Source organism: Oculina patagonica, chromosome 4 (genome assembly GCF_052425735.1).
Source record: "Oculina patagonica isolate OP01 chromosome 4, crgOcupat, whole genome shotgun sequence".
NCBI classification, from domain to species: domain Eukaryota; kingdom Metazoa; phylum Cnidaria; class Anthozoa; order Scleractinia; family Oculinidae; genus Oculina; species Oculina patagonica.
Window position 1 is genome coordinate 2152792 of NC_135761.1, and position 24461 is coordinate 2177252.

Below are 24461 nucleotides of genomic sequence, written 5' to 3' on the forward strand. Positions count from 1 at the left end.
TCTGACAGCGTAGAAAGAGAAAATCGAAGAGAACAAGAATTCGAAGCCGATTTAGTCCATCTCATTTACATTTGTTAAAACGCTTTGGGAACGAGGCAACAATAGGCGCTTTGACAATGAGATGCAAAAGAAAATGATCTCGGTATTTTAATATTTGAAGTTTGAACCTCGGAAATTTGCAGATGACTCTCGGATAATCGTGGAGAGTTGGTAAGATGCGTTATTGAATTTAGGATTAGTGAAATGTGAGGTTATCTCTTAGGGAAAAGAATACTTAAATTTTGTTTTTTGTTTGTTTGTTTGTTTTTACTGATTGATTGAATTGTTTTTGTTTTTTCTTATTTTAAGGTGTGCACACTCCCAAGCCAGGATCATGGCCAGAATGTATGCGAGGGAATAATGGGACAATAGCAACTAGCAAACCAAATCCGCCATGTGTACCTTGTGTTATTCCCCCGCAGTGTCCAGTTCCACAACCATGTCCAGCACAGTGCCCCGCACCATGCCCTCCTGTGGCACCGACGACACCGCCAACAGCTGCGCCACCGCCTGCTCCTACTCCAGCTACAACAACCACTCAGCCACCTCCCCCCCCCCTGTTACCTCAAAACCTCCTCCTCCAGTAACGCAACCAAAGCCGCCTGCTACAACAAAACCCCCAGCACCAACAAAGAAGCCAGTTCCGGTTACCCCTGCTTTGAAAACAACAAAGAAACCAAAAGTAGTAGTGACGACAAAACCCATCAATACAACTCCCAAGCCTCCTCCAGTGTTTACAAGTGAGTTAAGAAAATTAATGTTTATATTTTTTTAGCCAATCTGTTCAAGTAAAAATTACTTTTGATCTTTTCATGCCTTATACCGGGTGTATGTTGGGTACATGTTGCATGTCAATTATTATCTATATAACTCAAACGAAATCACTTTCTTGGCACTTTGCTAAAAACAGTTTTTATTCGCATGACACTAAACCTGTTTTTACATTTACTCTTTTTCTTCCAGCTCCAAAGCCACCTGGTAAGTATGTAGTTTAATATCAGTTATCTGATCAGTATCTTCAATGAATGCTTAATGCTTACCAATCCTCTCCCTGCTAATGCTACTAATGCATTGCCTTATTTGCAAGAGAATTGACAGAGCCAATTTTAACCTCTTATTAAAAGCCCTCTTTCTTGATAAATTTTATCAAGAAATTGACAAAATCAAAAAGCCCTTAAAAGCCTTAGTTATCAAAAGGAAAGCAATTTAATCTTTATTTTTAAAAAGCACAATGTTCAAAAATAAGCACACAAGTATTGCAAATAGAACAGAAACAAAACTATGGAAAACAAAATTATTAAATATTAACTGTTTTAGTTAAAAGCAATCACATTTGATTGGGGTTCTGCATCACAGTCACTATTTGACTTTTTTTTAAAAAAAGATGGTGTTGTCAGTGATAATTTTTATTCACCATGGTAACTAAAACAATCTAGAAAAAATCCCACCTGTGAAATTGGCGTAAGTATTAAAGAGATAATATTATGTGATGAAAAATAAAATCAAAATCACTGCAACCTTTGCTATCATAATACTGTCCTTGTATGTACAGTCAAGATGTCTTATCATTCCTTCGGATGTCCTGCGACTTGTAAAACTTCAATTCTTTTAATGTGTTTATTACTAGTAAACGGGAACTACACCTCCTGGAGTGCATGGAAGGAGTGTTCAGCTACTTGTGGTGGCGGAATTCAGGAGAGGTCAAGGACCTGTACTAATCCAAAGCCACAGAATGGAGGAAAGGATTGTGCTCTACTAGGCCCAGCTGCCGAAACACAGAGCTGTAACTCACAACCATGCCCAAGTAAGTTTTCCAGCAATCAAATAAGGAAACACAAATATTAAAAAAAAAAAAAATTTGTACACTGCTAACACAAAGTCAACTGACAAACCAGTCCAGATATTAACTACCTTATTCTCACTAAATTTTGTGAAAAATCAATAGCCATATTTTGCGAGTATTAAATTTTGCGATTTTTTCAATTCTTTAATATGTAGCTTTGACCTCTTATATTTCGCGAGTAAATCGCGAAAATCATGAAATTTAGTACTTGCAAAATTAAGTGAGAATAAGGTACTGTAGATGTATTATGAAAAAACTTTGTTTGTACTGTGCACTAAAACAACATTTTGGTTCATTGCTACCTTTATTTAAGTGCCTTTGAAGTAAAAAAAATAATTGCTGCTTATTTTAATAGGCTTTTTAAATTAAAGAAGAATCATGGCATTTTCCTTTTTGAAATATCTTCTTTCGTTTTAGAGATAAAATGCAAATGAGAAAAGTGATAATGACATTAATTGTTCCACAAAAATGATAGAGCACTGAACCAAGCATTTATTTTTACTTCATAGGCACTTTTTAAAGTACTTGTACTTAAATGCCATTAATATTGCCTTGGGTCCATCATTATCCATCAAAATTGGCTTTTGATTATTAAGTTTTTTCCTACAGAGTTTTTAAAGTTTGTGATTCATAAAAATATTCAATATAAATAAACATGACTGAGTGAAGTTGAATAGCAGAATAGTTAAGCATTTGGCTCCACAATGTTTGGACTGATTATCACGGTCTGGAACAGCTGTTATATTAACTGCTGTTCTATTAATGTCATTGCATGTAATGGTAGATTGCATACATCCAGAACATTGCTAATGTACCACTGTCAACCTTTTCTATTTCAGTTGATGGTGGCTTCAACAACTGGGGTGTGTTCACCCCGTGTAGTGCGACCTGTGGGGGAGGAGTTCAGTCCCGGACTAGGATATGTAGTAACCCTGCACCACAGTACAATGGAAAAGACTGCATAGGGCCAGTTAATGAAACAAGGGCCTGCAATACCTTTTACTGCCCAAGTAAGTTTACACTGCAAGTTTACAAAGATCGAAAAAAAAAAAAAAAAAAAAAAAGATCGTCATCATCGATCCCTTCTTTCCTCATGGAGAATGACCCCATTGATCCTCCTTCTCCGAGTCACCTTGTCTCTGGCTGCAACCTCTGCCTCCCTTCATGTCCCAGGGCTGAAAGTAACAGTCCATCCTCCAATATTGGCCTACCAAAATTTGCTCATGTCCTACAAAATCCCAAGTGTACATGTGGTCGGACATGATATTCGGACAATTTTTTGATCGTAAATCATTTTACAGCAATAATGAATAATAATAAGTAACAGAAGTGCAAAGAGATTGCTAGGTAAGTGATCAGTTATTTTAAGAAAATAAGATTCAACCTTTTGTTTTTGATGATGTCCAACCACAATTTTATTTTGTCCAACCAAGATGGTGTCTTAGTAGGACATTATGTCCTTTCAAGTGAAAAAAAATTATTTGCAGCCCTGATGTCCTAATCCAAGTTGTTCCCTTTCCTTGTCTATTGTTCTTTGCTACGTCTCTCTTAGCCATCCTCTTCTGTGCTTTCCATCAGGTTCCCATGTCAGTGCAATCTTGGAATTTAGGTTTACAAATTTAAATAATATACCGGTATAATTTTTTTATGTGGGTCTTATTATTGTAAGTACATGTCTAGGATATGTACTAGTTAGCTGATGTTTGTGCTCTTTTTTGACACCTTTTCAGTTGATGGAAATTACAGCGAGTGGTCAGAATTCATGCAGTGTAGTGTGACGTGTGGTAAAGGAGTACAGTCACGTTCCAGAAGTTGTATCAACCCACCCCCTCAACATGGTGGAAAGAACTGCTCAGCATTTGGTCGAGCTGTGGAAACTAAAGAGTGCAATCTAAAGGAATGTCCAAGTAAGAATTACCATAAATATGATAATTATTCAGCATACTTATAATTATTTCAGCAATCTTTATGCACAATGTTCAGCCAGCTAGTGTACTGTACATGTACATGTATGTTCATGTATTGTGTGACCATTTTGGAAGTTGTGAATCCAAATAGTGGAACAACAAGTACATTCAGGTGTATCCGAGTGGGTTGATTTTGTTTTTGCTTTTCTCTTTTTGTTGATTTGGGTCTTCGTGAATAACTGTAGACAGCCGTTTAATTCAAAGGCTTAAGTCAAATGAAAGAGTGATTGTAGAGTATCCACTGGGAAAAGTCAGAATTGAACAAGGCAGTTTAAAATTTGCCACGGCAGTACTTACATAATTTGCGTTTTAATTTTTAACTATAAAAAAATATATAAATAAATGACTAACAAATTCAATTTTATCCCTTAATTATAGTTGATGGTGGTTACTCGCCATTCACCAATTGGTCAGACTGCACTGAGACTTGTGGTGGAGGAGAACAGATCAGAACTCGCACCTGCACCAACCCTGAACCACAGCTTGGAGGAAAGGACTGCTCCAAGTTTGGGTTAGACTACGAAAAAAAGAAAATGTAACACTCAAAAATGCCCAGGTCAGTTACAGCACACCACTTTACATTTTATAGACTACCTTTAGTCGTATATTAAGCCCCCTCCAAATAAGACCCCTCCCTCTATTAAGACCCCCCTTCCTCTAATAAGCTTTCCTACCTCTCTCTAAATGCCCCCCACCTTTCTGGAGTAAGAAATTCAATATTAAACCCCCATCTCATTCCCCTCTCTCTTTTCTTTTTGCTTCAGGTATTTTGCCCAAATATGGTTTAAACCTACATGTAATTTTATAATTAAAATTGAAAAGGAAATTAATAGTTAAATAAAAAAAAATTATAAAAGAACTTTTCTTGCAACACACAGTCCATGGCTATGCTTTACAAAAATGAAGATAAAAATCTGAGAGAAGTTTCCTGTAAAATGTACACAGAGTTTTTAGCAATGCATAAATCATTGGTTTTCCAAATGATAAATGTTGCAACATTTTTTTTGTAACATTTTCCTATCGTTCCCTTTTTTATAGTGGATGGTGCGTTCACACCATATTCCAACTACTCGGCTTGTAGCAAGACTTGTGGTAAAGGAGTCCAAACACGCACACGGTCCTGTTCTAATCCTTTACCACAGTTTGGTGGCAAGAATTGCTCAGGAACTTACGAGGAGTCCCGAGAGTGTAACACACAGCCATGTCCAAGTAAGTACATGCACTGTTAGTAGTACCCGAAATCTTGCGCAATCCTCTAATTATTAGCTGTGATCATTTTAGTTGCCATGGTGACTAGAATTTTGGAGCTAGCTGGCAACAGAATTGTCAGAATTGCCAGCCCAGCGACTACAAGAAGACTGCTCTTTACAGAGCTTGATCAGACTATCACCCAAACTCAAAAAGCAAAACATTATGAATTCTCTTTGAAAAATTAGTTGTTCCACTACACTATTTAATCCTTCTGCAGACTGAAAGCTGTTTACTGATTGCATTTCTCTTTTCTAGTTGATGGAGGGTTTGATGAATGGGGTAACTATTCTGCCTGTTCTGCTACATGTGGTGGCGGTAATCAGGTGCGCATGAGAACTTGTACTAATCCTGTGCCGCAAAATGGAGGCAAACCTTGTGCTGGTCCTAACTCTGAGTCCAGGGAATGCAACACCCAACCTTGTCCAGGTACAGTTCACATTAAATTTGGTTATAAATGTAATCTTTTATGCCAGTGTGTTACATGTTCATGAGAGGTGCTGTGTCCTAATGGTTAGTGCACTGAATCCAGATCCAACGGCCTGGGTTAATTTTTGCCCTGGCTGTGGTCACTGTGTTGTGTTCTAGGAGTATTAATGATTATTGGTGAATTGTTCGGGCAACTTGAAAGGAAAAAAAAAGTGCTAAGGAGTTACATGTACAGGGCTGTACATGTATATGTATGAGTTAGTTGTGCTTTAAAGGCTTTGCTGAATTATGTGTACATGTACAGTATGTGGTCCTTGGTCCGTGAGGTCCTTGGTCCGCGACTTTTTCGAATATGATTTAATATTTCCTCGATATCTAAACTTCGGCAAAAAATGAATGTTTCCAATGATTCTTTGACTATTCTTCTTTGGTATGTTAAAATTTTCAGCGTTTTTACTGTCAGTTACGATGCGAAATTCACGCTTGTCAACAGACAAGTAAATTTGCCTTTCTTGAAATTTCAACTTTTCGCGGGTCCGTGAATTACATGGTCGCGTTTACTAAGCTAGTGCATATATAAAACGCAACGGGATAACGTGTTTTTTTGGAAAACAGGTTAATAGTTCAATAGATTTCAGAATCTGCGAAGAAATTTTTTGCAGAGTTGCAAATTTTCGGTTTAGCGACTAATGAAAGTTATAAACAATTTTCGCATATGGGTCCTTGGTCCGTGACCTTCGACTGTGAATTAAAAAAAATGTTCTAAAACAAAGATCATTCAGAAAAATATTAAGTACTCGGTGCACACATTGGTGCTACGGCATTTATCCTCGCTTCAAATGTTTCAAAATTAAATTGGAGAGTTATAAAGAGAAGAAATTAAGACGCGGGTTTCGTTGGAGACTTCGGTCTGAAAGAAATCTGAAGAATATACTGGTTGTTTTATACTCGCACCTAACAACGACTTCCAGCAAGACTGAAGCTTAAAAATGTCAAAAATAGTAAAGAATAACTTAAATATTGCTAAAACATTGCAACATTTTGAAAATTATTGCGATTTACAGTAATTTTCACTTTGTTTACGTGACTCGCGGATAAAGGACCAAATGTGCGGACCAAGGACCTGCGAGCACGGTCACTGTTTTTTTAATTACACGAAAAATATTTTAGTTCAGGCATTGCCACTTTGCAATTATAAAGAGAGACATAAAATCTATCTTCAAGAAAAATTTCAGCTCATCGGGCTTTGATTCAGGTAAGATATTCAAGTTTATAACTTTTACTCGCGGACCAAGGGCCACATACTGTACATGTGCGTATGTGGACTATAATTATTTTTTTAAGGTGATTCAGTACATTTTGATGTAATTACTATCACTATAATTTATAGCTTTATCTAATCTGGGTGACTGTTTGCATTTCAGTTGATGGTGGTTACACTCAGTGGACTGCATATTCACAATGTAGTGCAACATGTGGTGGAGGCGTGCAGCAAAGGACAAGAGCGTGCACCGCCCCTGCTTCGTCAAATGGCGGCAAAGACTGCAGTATACTTGGGCCAGTCTCGGAATCAAAGAACTGCAGCACTACACCATGCCCAAGTAAGTTTAGTATTGCATGATGATTGATCATGATGATACTTTTATTAATAAACACTCCCCTTGGGGCTTTTCAGTGACTATTTACGTGACAAAATTACAAATTAAAAAGAAAACTCTAAAAATTGCATAATTGTGGTTTTATCCAGTTTAACATAATTATGTTAAGTAGCTCAGAGCCTATACTGTTATGGTGTGTTACATGCACTTGGAAACACAACATACATGGCATGTAAATGTATCACTGCATAGACTTGACAGGGTTTCAGAACGTTTTTAAGTCAAGATGTCAACAAGGAATTCATACGGGTCAAATTCCCAGTATTCGCACCAAATCATTAGAAGTTTACTACAAATTTGTCGGGCCAGGGGGGCTGACCTTGTTGGGCTTTTGACCAGAGAACCCCTTCTAATCTGAAACACTACTAAATCAAAACTTACATTTTCTTTGTTTTTCAAAGACATTTACTAACTCTAAAAATTAATTATCACTGATGTGTTGTTGCAGTAAATGGTGGATATACCGAGTGGTCTGCATGGACAGCCTGCAGCGTAACTTGTGGAGGCGGAGTGGTAAAAAGAACAAGAAACTGTACCAACCCCATGCCCCAGTACGGTGGAAAAGACTGCTCACTGGATGGACCAGAAATCATTACCCAGGCTTGTAATCCACAGCAGTGCCCTGGTAAGAAAACAGTAACTGCTGCAGAAACAGACATCTTCCATTCTGTACTCAATTTCCCTTCCTTGAAGACATATGTCTGAGATGCGACTCATAAATTTGTCATACTGTTGACTTTGGTTCTTTAGAGATTCAATGCATGTAGTGTACATCTCTGATTAGTTGTTGCTTATTTTCAATGTTCACACACAAAAAAAAACCAGTCGCAAGGCAGGGCACAAATCTCTGCTACAAAGAGCACTGTGTCATGAGTATGGAATTTGTGAAGTTGAGTCACGAATACCTAATGAAAGTGGGGGAAGAATCTGATCGATGTGTGAAGACTAGAGACATCAATTATTAAAAGACTACACATAACACCCTCTGAGGTTAAATTGGGCCCGATAAAGTGCCATCTGGTCATCCAGGACAAATAGATTTTCCTGTCGGGCAAAAAAAAACTTTTTATTCTTGCTTGCCTGATGGGCTAGGGCCCAGGCAAGTCGTCTGATGTCTAAACTGTAGAAAAGTAAACTACAATGTAAGCATGCAACTGCCCTGGGCAAACAAAATTTGAGAGCTGCAAGCTGGAATTCAACCCCTGTGTTCGATAAAGGAAAAGTAGTTAGTATTTTAATCAACAACCACTCTCTTTGATGTTGTAGTAAATGGTGGTTACTCTCCCTGGAGCGACTGGACACAGTGTACAGTGACATGTGGCGGTGGTGAATCCTTGAGGTCACGTCAGTGTACTAATCCAGCACCAGAGTTTGGCGGCAAAGATTGTTCTTCTTTGGGAACATCTACTGAGACAATGAAGTGCAAGACTGATCCGTGCCCAGGTGAGTGTTGCTTGCACAAAGACACCATGAAATGTTGATGAAAATTGTGATCAATGATAATTTTCAAGATCAGGGCCCTTCCTTGAACACACAGCTTGTGCACATCAAACTTGCACTTGCGACATTCAGTCTAAAGCGTAATATTACATAATTCAAAACAGTGATGACTGTAAGTTCAGACTCAATTGTCTATTTTGTATACTATTTGTGTACACACAAGGGCCAAGAGACCGTTATAGGCATCTTTTGAATTAAGACAGTACCTTCAATGCACTAAATACTTTTAAAACTTGTACACATGCTCATGCAAGTTTCAATGACCAGTTTGAATTCCTAACACTTCCCAGCTTTGAGTCAACTGGTTAAAGTTGTGCTGTACAAATGATGCTGGAAATACAGATTTAATTTAGTTAGTTAGTTAGTTCTCTTCGCGTCATGAGGCGCATAAGGCTGTAACTGTCTCTCGCCAACTAGCCCTGTCTTGCGCTGCACCCCTGACTTCCGACCAGCTGGACCATTTACAGTATCTCTTTTGTCTGGATTCTTTTTTCACCGTCCTTCTCCAAGTGGTTTTAGGTCATCCCACTTTTCTCTTCCCTTCACGTTGCCACTCTATCGCCACAGATTTAATTTTCATTGTCCTTATTCCATTTCAGTGAATGCTGGCTACTCACCTTGGCAAGAGTGGTCAGCTTGCAGTGTAACATGCGGCAATGGACAGCAAAACAGAATAAGGATGTGTAATAACCCTGCACCCAGTTATGGTGGAGCAGATTGTGCCGCTATTGGTGAACCTACAGAGACTAAAGCTTGTTACCTTAAAGTGTGTCCTCCTGGGCGTAAGTTAAATTCATTTAGATTAATGATGTTCTTGTTTTTTCATTGGGATGCTCGGTGGCCTAATGGTTAGTGTGCTGGACTCTGTCTGCATTCGAGCCCTGGCCGGGGCACTGAATTGCGTTCTTGGGCAAGACACTTTACTCTCATGGTGCTACTCACCGCCCTGGTGTATAAATAGGTACCGGTGAATTCAATGCTGAAGGGGGGGGGGGGGGGGGTGGTAACCGTACAGTTGACTAGCTTTCTATCGGGGCTGGGGGGCCAGGGTGGGAAGGTAGAAATACTTCTGACTAATAGCTTCATGCTACGGAAACAGAATAAGCCGACTCTTACCTACTTAAACCTTGTTTATTAATCATAGCCATGTAATTAACTGTGGGAGTGCAGTTGTTAAACTTGTGTTGTTTTAAATTAATGTATGTGTCTGTCCTTATGCTTATGAGACCTTTTGAGTTTGCATTTTCATATCCATGTTTTTAAATAATTGCTTGTGGTTTTTTCCTTCTTTAGCTCCAGAAACTGGTTGGTCTGAATGTTCTAAAACATGTGGTGGTGGGGAGAAGTTTAAAATGGTTAACAGTGGTGGACAGATGACGAAAAAAGTCATGCCTTGTAACACACTTCCTTGCCCAGGTGTGGCCTTGGTTAAATTAATTATAATTATTTGATATGATGACAGACCAATTTACCTTATTGTTACTAATTTTCGCGGGACTTCAAAAAATCGTGAAATTAAAGACCCGCTAAAATTTATTTTAAACGTTTTTTATTGTATTCTTTATGTTTTAAATATATTTTTGGCCAAATCGCGAAAAATTACATCACACAAAATATGCCCGCTCCATTTTCGTGAAATTAAGTTCCTGCGAAAATAAGTAACAATAAGGTAATAGCTTTCCAATTGAAAGTTATTATTCTCTGTTTAAAGAGTTCCATGTACACTTGTGTAACATGGATGACCAATCTGAAGAAATTAAATAGATTTTCATTATTTCGTAATCCATCCCAACCCTCATTAGTTTTCAGCATTTTTGTTCCTGCATTCTGCTATTCTACCTTAAAAAGCCTGTATCATGTTGAAGTATTCTCTTTGAATACAAGTTATATTACCATGTCATATGGATCAAAGATACAATATTTAGGACACTTGTCTAGTAGTTTTAGGTGACTATTTCAATTAAATAGAGTAAACAATTTCTTTTTATTGGGGGTACAGTGATGTACGTGAAAACAGTTGTGGTTAAAACAGGAAATCTTGTGACATGTCTAAGACTACTGATTTAACTTTATTCTTTAAACACGATTTTAAATAAAATAACTTCTGATTCCTGTTGTTAAAACAGTTATTAATTAGTTCTAATTTTTGCTAGTAAATGGTGGATTCACCCTCTGGGCCAACTGGACTGAATGTTCACAGTCTTGTGGTGGAGGTGTTACTTCAAGAACACGGTCTTGTATTAATCCCATGCCAATGTACGGAGGCAAGACATGCCCTGGGTTACCTGTGGAAACTAAAGAATGTAATGTACAGCCCTGTCCTAAACCAAAGAGTAAGTACAATGATGTCATCCTTGTGACTTGGGTTTTAAAAATGATTTAATGCTATCAACAAAATAATTCACTAACCAGAGGAGAACATAGCTGAATTCCTCAGTGTTCCACTGAAGAGAAAATTAACCAGTGGATGGTGTTTTAACAACTGGAGCCACAAGATCAAAATAATTCATTATACAATACAATAGGGAATAGTTTTATTGCAATCTTAAAATAATTACTTGTACTAACCAATCCAAATGATACAAGTTGAAGGAAGCTGAATTGTTTGTTTAGTGTTTGTTACTAATTTCAAAATATTTTAACTGTAAAACTTTAAAGATGTGATAAAAATCATTAGAGCCGGCAATGTGTTAAAAAGGACACAGCTAATGGTGTTGTTGCACTCAGTGCATGCCTATTTAATGTCCGGCAATAGGTGCAAACTACTATAGCTATTAAATGTAGCTTTGCACGCATTGCATGCCTATAATGCAAGCCCTAAAATAAATTGAGCCACCTACAGTTACTGTAGATGATATCATTTTCTGGATCATCTACTTTAAATTTGAAACCAGACTAACTAAAAAGGATATCACCCATGTTAGTTTTTTTCAATGCGCAAGTTATGAAACATTGTAGTATCAAAATAGGACATTGGTACTGAAAGATGCTAACCTATTTTTCTTTAAACCTTTTCAGTTCCTATTCGTTCATGTCGTGAGTTTTTGGAACGCTGTCAGAGTAAAACTGATGGTCTTTACACTATCTATCTTCAAAAGCCAAACTCAGCTGAAACAGCCAATGTGTTCTGTGATATGACACATGACAACGGAGGCTGGACTTTGATGGTTACTAGTGCAACCAACCAGGGTTGGACCAAAGACAATGTCAAAAACAGGTGCGTCCATGTACAAACCAAGATTATACATGTATATCTGTGGGAGTATATTTAAATTACAATGTTTTGGAAGCCATGACCTTCCTTTTTCAGGGTCTAAGACCCTGTGTAAGACCCTGAAGACGGAAGACTGCCTTCTGAAATAATTATTGGAATTTAAATATAATCCCATAATATTATACTGTTTAATCAGCCAAGGTTGCGTAAGATTCTCTACAGTGAGAGGATCTCACGCCTGGTACTTATTTTATTTTGCCAAGGTGGTCCTTACAAATTTTTGTTCGTGCACATGTGTGTCCTTGTCCTTTTTTCTAACTTCCTTTTTTCAACCATTCTCTCATTTGCTTCTTCCTTGTTCATTATAAGGTAATCTTTCTTCCTTCCCCGTATCTCTTGACCATTAGTACTGCTATATACATTGTACATATATTTTCTTTTCGGAATACTAGGTAAATGACTTACTGACAAATACAATGTGCCTATGTAAACTACGTACATGTACGTACTTACACAACACAAGCACACACTTTCTTCCTTATTGAGCATTGTTTGTGTTCATGTACTAGTACATGCCTGCCTACTGTACCTAGTTCTACTCTAACACTGCACCTGCATTAACCAATCTACCCACCCACCCACCTACCTATCTACCTTCCCTGCCTGCCTGTCTACCTGCCTGCCTACAGTGCACCTACCTTCCTGCAGCAACATGCCTTGAACCTCTTATACATGTTAGTACAACTCTTCTTTTACCCTCTTTTCTACTTTGACTTCCACATACTTAATTAATTGTTTTTGTTCAATATCAGAAATGCAGCTGAGCCTTCTGTTACTAAGGATTACTCAGTATTGGATGAAGGCGACACAATCAAATCCATAGCTGTTAGTCCTTATTTCCTTTATCGGCTGGAAGCACGAGAAAGGGGAACAAATGGTGGAATATTTGTGGCACCACAGAATTACAGGTGAATAGGCGTTAACGTCCAAAATCGAAAAATTTTTACAGTTCGTTAAAGTTTACTGATAATGACTTTTGTCAAACCGAAACAAAAGTCATGACAAATTTTGACCACTCACTACATGCAAATGCAAAGAGCCATTTATTTTAAACCAATCAGAATGTGAACCAAGATCATGCTAAAATGGGAAAACAGTCATCCCTAAGCTAGTCACAGCTGTTCTAATTTTGTTTGTTATTGGTTTAAGAAACAGCTGAGATTTGCTCTGTTAAAACATGTTGCGCACATTACTGAACTTATTCATTACTGACAGTACATTTCAGTAGATGCCAATAATAGAGCGATTTTCACTTGATTGTTAAAAGTAATTCACGTTTGCTTTTGTTTTTGCTTTTGTAACTACGCTTAGTGGTAAACGGCTTGAAAAATCCACCCCAATTTCTCAATCAGTCAGAAGTAAAACCAAAACCAAGATTTCTTGATTTACTCACACGTTTCTCCATGCTTTATTTCAGCTACATGTACTTGCTTTGAGTTTTGATTGCTCCTCTGGATTGTCTGCATCCTTTATGTTTGCCTAGAGTGAGATATTTGTTTTAATGACACAAAATCAAAACTCCCTCTCGGTGCAAAACATTAATTTACTTTTAGTTGCTCATGATTCATTTTATATCTCTTAAGCCTTACAACCTCACAATGCGGACTCACTGGGATACAGTTGCTGAAAAAGTTTGGTACTTGGCCTGAGGACCAAACAGGCATCGGCAAACGTATGCCATACATGTCTGCTGATGATGATAAGTCTCTGTTGACGACATCTGAATGTCAAAGCCAAGCCAAGTATGGAACCATTGTGTCTAAAACTTCTGATAATCAACCAGCCAAGTGGATCACTGGTGACGCGGAGAACCCTGGGATTATTTGGTACTGGATCAAAGAGTCTTCAACAATGCTGCAAGGTGGGTTAACACTCAGGTACAGCTGGATTATATCAGGAACAGGATAAATGGCAGTTAGAAAACATTGCAAACAGTTAGAGCTGACTTTAAGGGTGAACATCTCAATTCAAGAACCTGGCATGCACAACAATCAGATCATCCTTAATCTATGATTTTTTTTATATACCAGCTGGGGCAAGTGCATTTTTGTCATTTATGCTGTAGATTGCCATGGCCAGTTCAGTTTGCATTTAATTATGACTTGTGCAAGGAAGTAACGCATTTCATGTTTGTTTGTTTTTTAATAGCTCCAGCAGGCGGTAAACCAGACCCAATGTGTCCATTCCCAGGTATGTTACACAACATAATACTACTTAACAATCAGACTACGAGCCCGAGTTTTCTATGAGCAAATAGTCAACGAGGCGCAGCCAAGTTTACTATCGCTCATAGAAAACGAGGGCAAGTAGTCTAATTGTTTTAGTAGAAACTCTAAAGGATTACAGTCCAAAACCTACAATATTGTGCACTTTGAAGACAATAATCAATAAAATTTACAGCTTAAAGAGCTATGCGCGCGCGCAACTGTTTTCTATTGGCGAATAGAAAACAGTGGGAGAACCAATCAGATGAATTCGCAGATTTCAAATAGAACACAGAGTTCAAAATAGAACAATAGAGTTTCTACTAATAAAAGATATTTATATAAACTGTTGATAAATAAAAATGGTCAAAGGCAATCCTAGAGACCTTATATCTTTTGATGGAAATTTCTGGCGAGAAACGTGAAAAGTAGTGGCGTACAAAGTTCAGGTTTCTTGTCAAGTGCCCAAACTTCACGGATACATGATTGGTATACTGTGTACTCTATATAACTTTTTAGATGTCAGCTTTCAAATGTGTACATGTATAAGCATAATTACTGAAGGGAAACTAACTGATCAGTGATGAATATGTTTAATGTTATAATAAGACAGGACTCTATAAGTGACTGATTGATGTTTGTATATAATTATTTAATATCTCTTTCTAGTTCCCGGTGGATATGATGAATGGACACAGTGGTCTTCCTGCCCAGTCACCTGTGGGGGTGGTAGTCAAGTGAGAACCAGGAACTGCACCAACCCTGTACCACTCAATGGAGGGGCTGATTGTTCCGCATTGGGAGGGGACGTGGAAACAAGGAAGTGCAATCCTGAGGCATGCCCAGGGGTCGTAGGTAAAGTATGAAAATGTACAATTCAAATTAAAATGAATCACAAAACAGTATACAATAGAATATGCAAAGAAAAAGTTAGTGGCGGGGAGACCGAAAAGAACTAGAAAGCTTATGCGTAATTTGACCTCCCCAATTAGCTTAGTTGACTACTACATATAATAATTAGACGTAGTTAGTGTTGTAAAGTCGCTACATAAATTAAAGTAATAAGCAAGAAAATGAAACTTATTCATAGTTTGCTATTCTTATGAGGGCTTTCTAAAAAGAACAAATTGAATCAAAATTGACGATTTCGCTGTCAAGGGAGTTATAAAATTATACCTTATAGAATTGTAGAATCCTTCATTTTATCATGCTGTTTTGTTGCAGTTAATGGTGCTTACACTCCGTGGAGCCAGTGGACAGAATGCACAGCGACATGTGGTGGAGGAACGCGCATGCGTAATCGCTCCTGCACCAACCCTCCAGCACAGAACGGCGGGAAGACGTGTTTGGATCAGGGACTGGGCCCAGAACTAGAAACACAAATGTGCAATGTACAGCCTTGTCCAAGTGAGTCGCTTACATACCTTTGTCACATGTTTTGCAAATCCAAAATATCCATTCACCTTTTTTGTCCCTAAGTGGCACACTTGACTTTATATTGAAATTATAAGGTTTTTGATGCTGTCCATTCCAGGAAGTAACCACGTACTTGAAGTAAAACGATATGAAACGAAAGTTTAGAATAAAAACAGAATGATGATTCAAAAGATTTTATCGTGTTCATGTAAAAAGCATGGTTGTTCATGTTGTAGTTTAAAATGAATTTCAGGCCAAGAAAATGATTTCAGACTAAGTAATTTGTATTTTCCTTTGTTTCAGGTTTGTTACTAAAATTCATAAACAAAGAAAATGTTTGGAATTAATTTGACCATAAAATTTATTTTAGACTACAACATGACACATTTTTGCTACACAATGGACAAGGAAACATGCTCAGTACGATACTAATATTAAGCCACCCAGGTTCAACGATACTTTTGTGCATTTTAATTCTTGCTGTTGATAAAGTTTCCTTGGAAGTGGTTCATTTACTGTATGTTATTCTGTTGTAGGTGTTTGTGTTCCGGCGTGTCAAAATGGCGGCGCATGTGTCAATCAAAAATGTCAGTGCAGTCAAGGCCTTTATGAAGGAGTCTATTGCCAAACACGTAAGTTATCGGGTTTTAGTAGTTGAAACGCTTCTCTTAGTTGCAAGTGCTATGTACCTACAGCTGTTCATGTGTATAAGGGACATTTTTGCGGCAAACACTGTTGTTGTAGACTCGATGCTTACCATAATGTTTTGCAAAAAAAATGTACAGCGACTTGCCAGCATCATTGTTCTTCGCTAGCTTGTCTGAATTCTTAGAAGCAAACTTACAATGTTGTCTTACTAATTGCCAATGGCCGCTTAAAAGTTACATGGATTTTACATGTAAGGTCTGGCTCTGAAATAAAAGGCTGACTCAAACAGCTTTCATTTCATTTTCACTAGATGGGGACAGACGACAGAGCCCGCAGACGAGGAGACGGGGGGCCGGGGAGGGGGCGCGCGCCCGGGGTTGACTAAAAGGTGACCCTTTAACCAGTTCAGTGCATTATGCTTCTCCACGCACTCTTTGTTAACGTTGTATTGTGCATTTTTCATTTCATCTTCAGCTGTTTGCAAGGTTCCCTGTCAAAACGGTGGCACATGTGCTAAACCTAATCAGTGTAAATGCCCAAATGGATATAAGACAACAACTTGTGGCACTCGTGAGTATGATTTATGCTTGTTCGGATAATTTTTCTTATTCAAGTATACACCAGTTCGAAGAAACGTTGACCCATGAAAAGCATAAACCATAAACGATGTGTCCCAAATGTACATGTATACTGGGAAATCGGAAAAAGTAATCGTTGTCTGTGACAGAATAAACATGATAATAAGACAGATTGCTTAAATCATGTTCTTAAAGCTCTCAAAGAAAGAAAATATCTTGATTATAAATAAATAGAATATTACTAAGCTTACCAACGATGTCTACCCAGAATCCATTTCGGTGTTACCGTTGCTGGTTTCTGCTTTTCACAGGGTCAGCGTTTCTTCAATTTGGTATATTAATGTAACGTTCTAGAAGGTGGGAATACATGTATGTTCTAACGTGTCGCTTCCTTTCTGTCTCTCGTTGCAGCTGTTTGCCAGCGTGTTTGTCAAAACGGTGGAACATGCATTGCTCCAAACAAGTGTCAGTGCCAGCCCGGGTACTCAGGCCAGTGGTGTCAAACCTGTATGTATCGATTAAACAAGCGTTTTTCTTGTTAAAGACAGTTTAGTGTGCATGACATGTTACTTTATGCTAGTGTGAGTCATACTGTTTTGGAAAGCCTGTCCACATACAGGGAGAATCAAAATACATGTACGATGGTTTTACTGAAAGTAAACACTGTGCATGAATAATCTGTATGCGCTAAGCCATATACCCAATAACCACTGCTACCTGGGTGTTTTTTCTTTCTTTCTTTCTTTTTTTCTTTTCTTTTTGTTTTTGTTACGCTTAATGTCCCTGGTATCCAATGCAAGTTACATAAACTGAAGTAATTTTGTACTTTACAGCTACTTGCAAACCAGACTGCCTCAATGGCGGAACATGTGTCAACAGTAAATGTGTTTGTGCCGGAGGATATTCAGGCCCTAACTGCAACATAGGTGAGGATAACATTGCTACTGAGATTCAGGGGCCATTTATTTTTTACTAAGTATTTCCCTGAAGGACATTCAAGTCTGCGCATTTGCTTCCGGTTCCACCATCATGCCAAGGCTCTGATTGGTTAATTATTGTAACTAACCAACAACCATTTAGACACACTACACGGATCCTATAGTACTCTAAATGGAACTTTATTTCTATGTAATTGTTTGACTTGCATCTCTGAAAATCCCTGACGTCTTCTGCAAGGAAAGGAAATACTGTAAACGCGTTGAGTGGCGTTTCAGGTTCACTTACATGTAGCTGTAGTAAATAATTATGTAATATTAATTGCACACGTTTTATTTTCTTCTTTTTACAGTTTCTCCGTGTGATATTGGCAAACCAGAAGGACCTTGTCAACTCGACATTCAGCAAGAAGTAGGCAAGGCTTCTGTGAATGAACAGAGCTCTCCTTGTATCAGCTTCTTGCAAGAAGTCTTGACCCATTGTAGTTACAGAAACATGTCTCACTTGTATTCAATGAAGAACTGCGAACAAATGTGTAGTAAGTTACTTGATTTTTTATCAATACTACTTATACCATACCATTGAAGAAATAAAAAACTCAAGCATACTTAACAAACGAGGCCCCTTCTTAACAGTCTGTTATGTTAGCTAGTACACACGTGGGCCAGGAAATCGACAGGTATCTTACCAGTAGTTTTGTGTTTTTTGTTTGTTTCGTTTTCTTTTAGAGGGCAGTCTTAAAGGACCCTAGTCGCCACGCCTGTTTTGTTTACATACAGATTATTATATTTTTCGCGGAGCTTGTCCAAAGCATAGTCGAAAGGAAATAAATCACCGTGAAACTGCTGAAAGTAATTAAACAGACTTCTGGTGCAAAAGATGTCGCCGCCATACAGTTTCATAATTCGATGGCATCGAAAATGGCGGGGGAATTGGATATTTAAGTTTAACTGATAAATTCCCTAAACAAACAAAAGAATGATAGATACTAGTCAAAAATAAGCACCGATTTTTAAAAAGAACTTGTGTCAGTTAAGACCTCAGTAAAGCGAACGCACAAGGATGGACGAGGGTTTCTTTTCAACATGCGAAATGTCCGAATAAGATGGCAGAGAAAATGGCGGAGGCTGACTAGGATCCTTTAAGAAGTGTAGGATCTACTTTAATTTGGAATCTTGCAAATTAGCCTTGGCTGGCAGTTAAATTCCGTTTAGGCTCTTGTCAATAAATTTCCAGTTACATACCTAAGGCTTATTTATACAGACTAGGGCATGTCTGTCTCCCATCAAAGGGTGCACTTAGCAACCTACAGTTCGCATTTATACTACCACTAACCAAGCATGTAGACATGTAGACCCTCTTGAAATAAACACCTTCTTGTATGGTCGAGAGCCTTTAAGAAGGGATGCACTTTTGAATTTGTTACTCAGTGATAAACCAGTAGTGATTGACAAGAGATTTACATGTATTTGCTGTTTCTTCTTAAACTCATCAGACGCAGCTGTGTGCCAGAGGGTGTGGAACTCTGAGAAGTGCATTAATGCAGAAGTGAGGTACTATTTTGACTCAGCCACCAAACAGTGCAAACCTTTCAAGTTTGCAAACTGCCTCGGAAATGAGAACATCTATCCGACGGAAGCGGAATGTAAAGCCAGATGTACAGGTTTGTCCAGTTGCAATAATTATGAATCTAGCTTAACACCACGTTTAGCTTACGTTTGTCAGGTGTTAACTTGATTAGGATAACTAAAATTATCATTATCATTATTATTATCATTATTTTTATTTTTTATTATTTTTTTTTTTTTTTTCTTAACTAATTTAGGTGGAATACCTGTTAACTAGCTGGTGTGACATTTCTGCAATGTCACACCTTATTGCTAAGTGTATGACATATTAAACGACTATTGTATTGTATTGTATTGTATTGTATTGTATTGTATTGTATTGTATTGTAAAACGGTTTAACCCTGATTTGACTGCTAAAATATAGATTGTGCACTCTCCTGAAGAAGCCAGCAATTCTACAATAGTTCCCCAGTTACAGCTCTAAAAGCGGTTCCATAGAGCCTTTGTTTGGCCAAAAGAAAATGAAATATTTTTTCCTTCCCTTAGGGCCAAAGCCAACAGTAGTAACTCCAACAGGCCCAGGACCAAAGGGTAAGTTGTAGTACAGCAGCTGGTTTTGTGGTCTACTGTGTTTTTTCCTATCACATGATTGCATTATCAGGACCACGAATAAGGAATTCCCCACTTACCCAGTGGCTTCATACATGTACATGTAGTTTAGTTGGTTGAATATTTGCAATTATTGTAGGTTCGAATCTTGTTGAAACCTTCGTTTTCCTTTTGGGTTTCTTTGCAACTGTGTAAAATGTGGAAGGTCATTTTCACTAACACAACAATGTGTTGGAAAGACTGTTTGATAACTGTCGTTTTCATCCTTTATTTTCTGTAGAACCTCCTATTCCCGCCAGCTATTACTGGTATTTCTTGGCCTACAAACAGAATCAAGTTTTCGGCGTCCCTCCGCTGTTTATCAGCGGACAAGCAAGTCTTCTGAACATGGGCTTCAGGATCTTCAACAAAACGTGGCTTGCCACGACAATTTCAGCTCAAGACTGTTTGCTCAACCCGGACAATTGCTTGAAAGGCTTCACTATCGGGATCAAAGTTCGATTAGATTTGTCCATCAAGTTTTGTAAACAGCCCAGGTACATCCTGGATACTGGTCCCAGCGTCAAAGCTCAGGGTGTTTCACTTTTCGTGGCTGGAGGTATGCTGGTCGCTCGAGTCACATCCTCAAAGGGAACCTGGCAGGTTTGTTGATTGATGTTATTATTAAAATATTACTTTACATAAATGTGCTAAGGGTGAGCTGATGGCTCGTCAAACAAGCTGCGTTTCGGTGGAAACGTTTTTAATAATCTACAGTGTGTCTTATTGACTCTGCCACCGTTTTGCTTTGTTTTGTTTTGTTTTGTTATTGTTTTTGTTTTTTGTTTGTTTATTTTTTTTTCAACTTTAGACACTGGGCCAAGTAGCGAAAATATATCGACAATGCTAGAAAGAGTGTCCTAATTAGTGAAAAAAACCTAGTTTTAAGAGTCAAATCTTGCAACTGAAATACCGGTAGTCGGCAAACTTGCCTCCTAGCAAACAAAATCAAGTCTGTAAAATAGAAAATTTCTCGGATTTGCAAAGATATAACTTTGCAGTTTTACACGATATGATGTACAAACTTAGTTATTTTACTAATTTTAAGGTGCTCATCTCAGCCGTATCGACAGATTTTCGCTAAATAGGAAATTTCAAAAGGTGGGAAAAAATCGTAGAATGGGCCCATCTTCATAAAATCCATTGCTTGCTTAAAATTTCTTTGCGTTTTGTTTAGATCCAAACTCCAGCAGCGTTTGACTTCTGGTGTTACATTTTAATAACTTGGCATCCACAAACTGGACTTCAGTTTTACGGTAACAGTAACCTGAAAGCCAGTCTGACAGCACCTCAGAGTAACCCGGCTCCAACAGCTGTGTACAGTGGGAAACCAAACTTTGCTGTTGGGCGTGGTCTGAATCAGGACCTGAACCAAATGTGCGGCTTAGTGTACATGTCATCCATAGCTGTGTTTAAACAGCACCTTAACCAGGAATGGGTTAACAAGGTCTTTGGATTCTTCTGGAAGAACAGTAAGTGAAATTTCTTTCCTCACAGGTGTAAAGCGATTGTCGAGACCGATAAAGTTGATAGATTGTTTTTTTCCGCTTTCGTTAAAGGAGTCATGCATGTCACGGTATATCGGAAAGTCATTTTTCTGATTCCTTTCAATTTGAAGGAAACCCTTAAAACATTATTTTCTGACATAGAAAAAACAACAAAGAAGTAATAAAAAGGCGAAAATAACCAAGAATGGTTTGACTGATAAAGATTAAGTCAAATTTCGAGTAGACAAATTTGAAAAAACTTTGCCAGCTTTTTCAAAATGTGTTGTCCGTGACTTCGCTCCTTTAATGATAATCTCCTCATTAACACAAAATTCTGCGAAAATTCAGTTAATTTTAGCCTACTAGAAAGCTTGTCGAGATAGGATATGTTGAATGCGACTATGGCACTAAGTAATTGTGGAAGATTTAAGATTAATACAGTGAATATTGAACTGTTTTTTTTTTTTACCATCTGAAAAACATCAAATTTGCTGACGTTTGTACTGCTATTTTTTGAGAGTTGCCACACAGAAGTTTCAATTTTTTTCTTTTAAAAATTGGCTGTATGAAACTGTTGCTTGCTGACACCTTCCAATCTCGTACCCAGATGTTTACTCACTTCGTAAGAGGATTGAGAAGTTCTGGGTACGAGATTAGACACCTTCTTGTCACTGTCATGGATTTTGTCCATTGCCTTTTCTACAAGAATAACAATTTCTCACCATTTTGCTTTGTTTCAGTTGTCTCCAAGCAACCATTAGTGGATTACTACGTCAAGATGAAGATCACTAATCTGTCCGGGAAGAAGATTCTTCTTATCCCTGGTGATAACGACCCAGCCAGCGGTATGCCAATCAACGCTAATGTCATCGCCATCATTACAAAGGACTGCCCTGTTGTGGAGCCTAACGTTCCGGCTTTGCAGTTTGCTGTTGTGGATGCCGAGACCAGAAAGCAGTTTCTGTTGATTAATGGAACGCAAATTGTGACTCTGAAACCCGTGAAGAGCAAGAATGTAACGCCGATCAATTTAGTGATTGGCAAGCCAGGTAAGTCGCGACTGTTACAAGTTGGGGCAATTTTTTTTTTAACCACTGCACAGGCAAAAACTGTGTTCTACACATCAGCGCCTAGTTGTTTGCTTATGGATTATCGCCCGATGAAGACTAGCAGTAAGCAGTGGAAACGTCGTGATCGACATCTCAAGTGACTGCATCGTAAGACAAGCGATAAGACTTATATAGTTCGTATAGGTGATCCCTTGACTCTGACTCTGAAGATGACTTCCGCTCAGGTTGTCGAAACGTCAGTCACCAACAACAGTTCTCTCAGAACTACTCTCACCCGGACGATCACACTATACGAATACTGATACTCCTGGGTTCAAACCATTTACTTTAAGACTTATATAGTTGTATCTTACTACGATGAACAACATAAGCTTTTTTCACGACAATGATAACTTATAATTAAAAGCAGAAATCAAGCTTGACACTAATCCTGAATCAGTTTAACTCTGCTTTCCGGGAATCGGCCATCCCTACGATTAAGTCATGTCATATTGCTAGAGTGCTATTTGGAGCATGTAGAGTGCATGAACCCGGGACTCCGGATTACAACACCAGCGCCGTAAACCACTCGAGCCACGTTGCCTCCTTCAAACCAAAAGAAGACACAAACTAGAAAATGAAGCTAAATAAAGTAACGCAAAACTTAAAAACTTTAGCTCTAAAATTTTAGTTGTGCCCATCGCGGACCTTTTTCAATTGGTCAGGTAGCTCAAGTATCGTGGCGACATTAGAACCTTTTTCTTCCTTTCTTAATGAGTTTTTTCCGTTAAATGTTTCTGCAGTTTCCAACCAGTGGTATTACCTTGTTCTTCGAATCGTGAACATGGTCGGCGATGACATTGAAATCAAGCCTTCAGACGGTGATCCTCCTGGTGGGTTCGTTGTTCGTAAAAACGTGATTGCTGTCATCACAAAGAAAGTCAAGTCACCTCTTCCATGCAGCTTTGAAGCATTCTTAAAGACAAACAACAAGAAAAAGTTCTTCATTAACTACAAGTCGTCGATAGTGCTGAAACCCATCACGGTTAAAAATCCTAACTCTGCTATTACGCTTACGGTGACCAAAAATGGTAAGTAATAAAGGATAAAAGTATTTTACCGAGGAAATGATCAGAAATAATGTCTGCATTAAAGGAGAAGGTGCCGATCTAATGAAATGACATATCCCTGTCAGCTTAGCTCAGTTAGTGGGGCGTCAGACTACATACTATCTAGTGGACCAGGTAGAGTATTAACTCTAGGAAAAGCTAAGCATAACACTTCTCGATTGAGAAAGATCGTGATAGGAAGTCAGCATCTTCCATCAGATTAGCTCAGTTGGTGAAGCGCCAGACTGGATAGCTCAAGCCCGTGTATCCGTCAAGGTTTGGTCCAGCACCTAATCATTTTTTGTAGAGAAACAGCTACCCTTAAAAGGGACCATAGGCGCCTATAGCCCCGTTTATAATTAGAACTTTTTCACTAGAGAAAGTAGATTAAAGTGCAGACATTTTGACGGGTACGGACCAATTTTCTGACGAGTCCGTACTACATTTTTCTGTCGTGTAAACGCGCCTTTTATCTTCTTACAGGATTCGTACACTTTTTCAGGCCAAAAATTCAGAGGTACCCGAAAGAGCATTCATGGCATTAAAACGGTTAAAGAATAAGGGCCTGCCTTTAATGGCATCTTCAAAGAATGGATTGCATGATTGTTATAGTTACTAGCGGTCCCACTTTCTCAGAAGATCGATACAAATATATTTCATATTTCGTGGGTAAAGCGGGTGCATTGACTGATCGAAGAGGTCTGATAGCAGCTATCAAAGGCACCTTTTCTGAAGAAGAATTTTGTATCTTATTCTCAACGTGGATTGTGTATGTGCCTATTAAAAGGGACTAACGTTATGTGAATAAATGTTTTGCAAAATATCTTATATATCTGTATCTGTAAGTGTACGTTGTCAG

The 24461-nt window shown here is 38.3% G+C and overlaps 1 protein-coding gene across 1 annotated transcript in view; it reads left to right on the plus strand.

The window, feature by feature from the left end:
- The window catches only part of LOC144651171 (uncharacterized), a 77710-nt gene that overhangs the window by 12129 nt on the left and 41120 nt on the right, over positions 1-24461 (plus strand). Inside the window, 33 exon segments of the mRNA XM_078511060.1 lie at positions 349-585; positions 588-779; positions 1003-1017; positions 1667-1843; positions 2722-2892; positions 3613-3789; positions 4228-4373; positions 4375-4405; positions 4888-5058; positions 5356-5526; positions 6951-7127; positions 7633-7809; positions 8451-8627; positions 9284-9466; positions 9978-10100; positions 10838-11017; positions 11703-11901; positions 12711-12866; positions 13542-13819; positions 14107-14148; positions 14832-15017; positions 15387-15569; positions 16115-16210; positions 16701-16796; positions 17216-17311; positions 17638-17730; positions 18093-18278; positions 19236-19403; positions 19856-19900; positions 20199-20560; positions 21135-21429; positions 22185-22493; positions 23297-23584. Of these exon segments, the coding sequence (XP_078367186.1) occupies positions 349-585; positions 588-779; positions 1003-1017; positions 1667-1843; positions 2722-2892; positions 3613-3789; positions 4228-4373; positions 4375-4405; positions 4888-5058; positions 5356-5526; positions 6951-7127; positions 7633-7809; positions 8451-8627; positions 9284-9466; positions 9978-10100; positions 10838-11017; positions 11703-11901; positions 12711-12866; positions 13542-13819; positions 14107-14148; positions 14832-15017; positions 15387-15569; positions 16115-16210; positions 16701-16796; positions 17216-17311; positions 17638-17730; positions 18093-18278; positions 19236-19403; positions 19856-19900; positions 20199-20560; positions 21135-21429; positions 22185-22493; positions 23297-23584 (5583 nt within the window).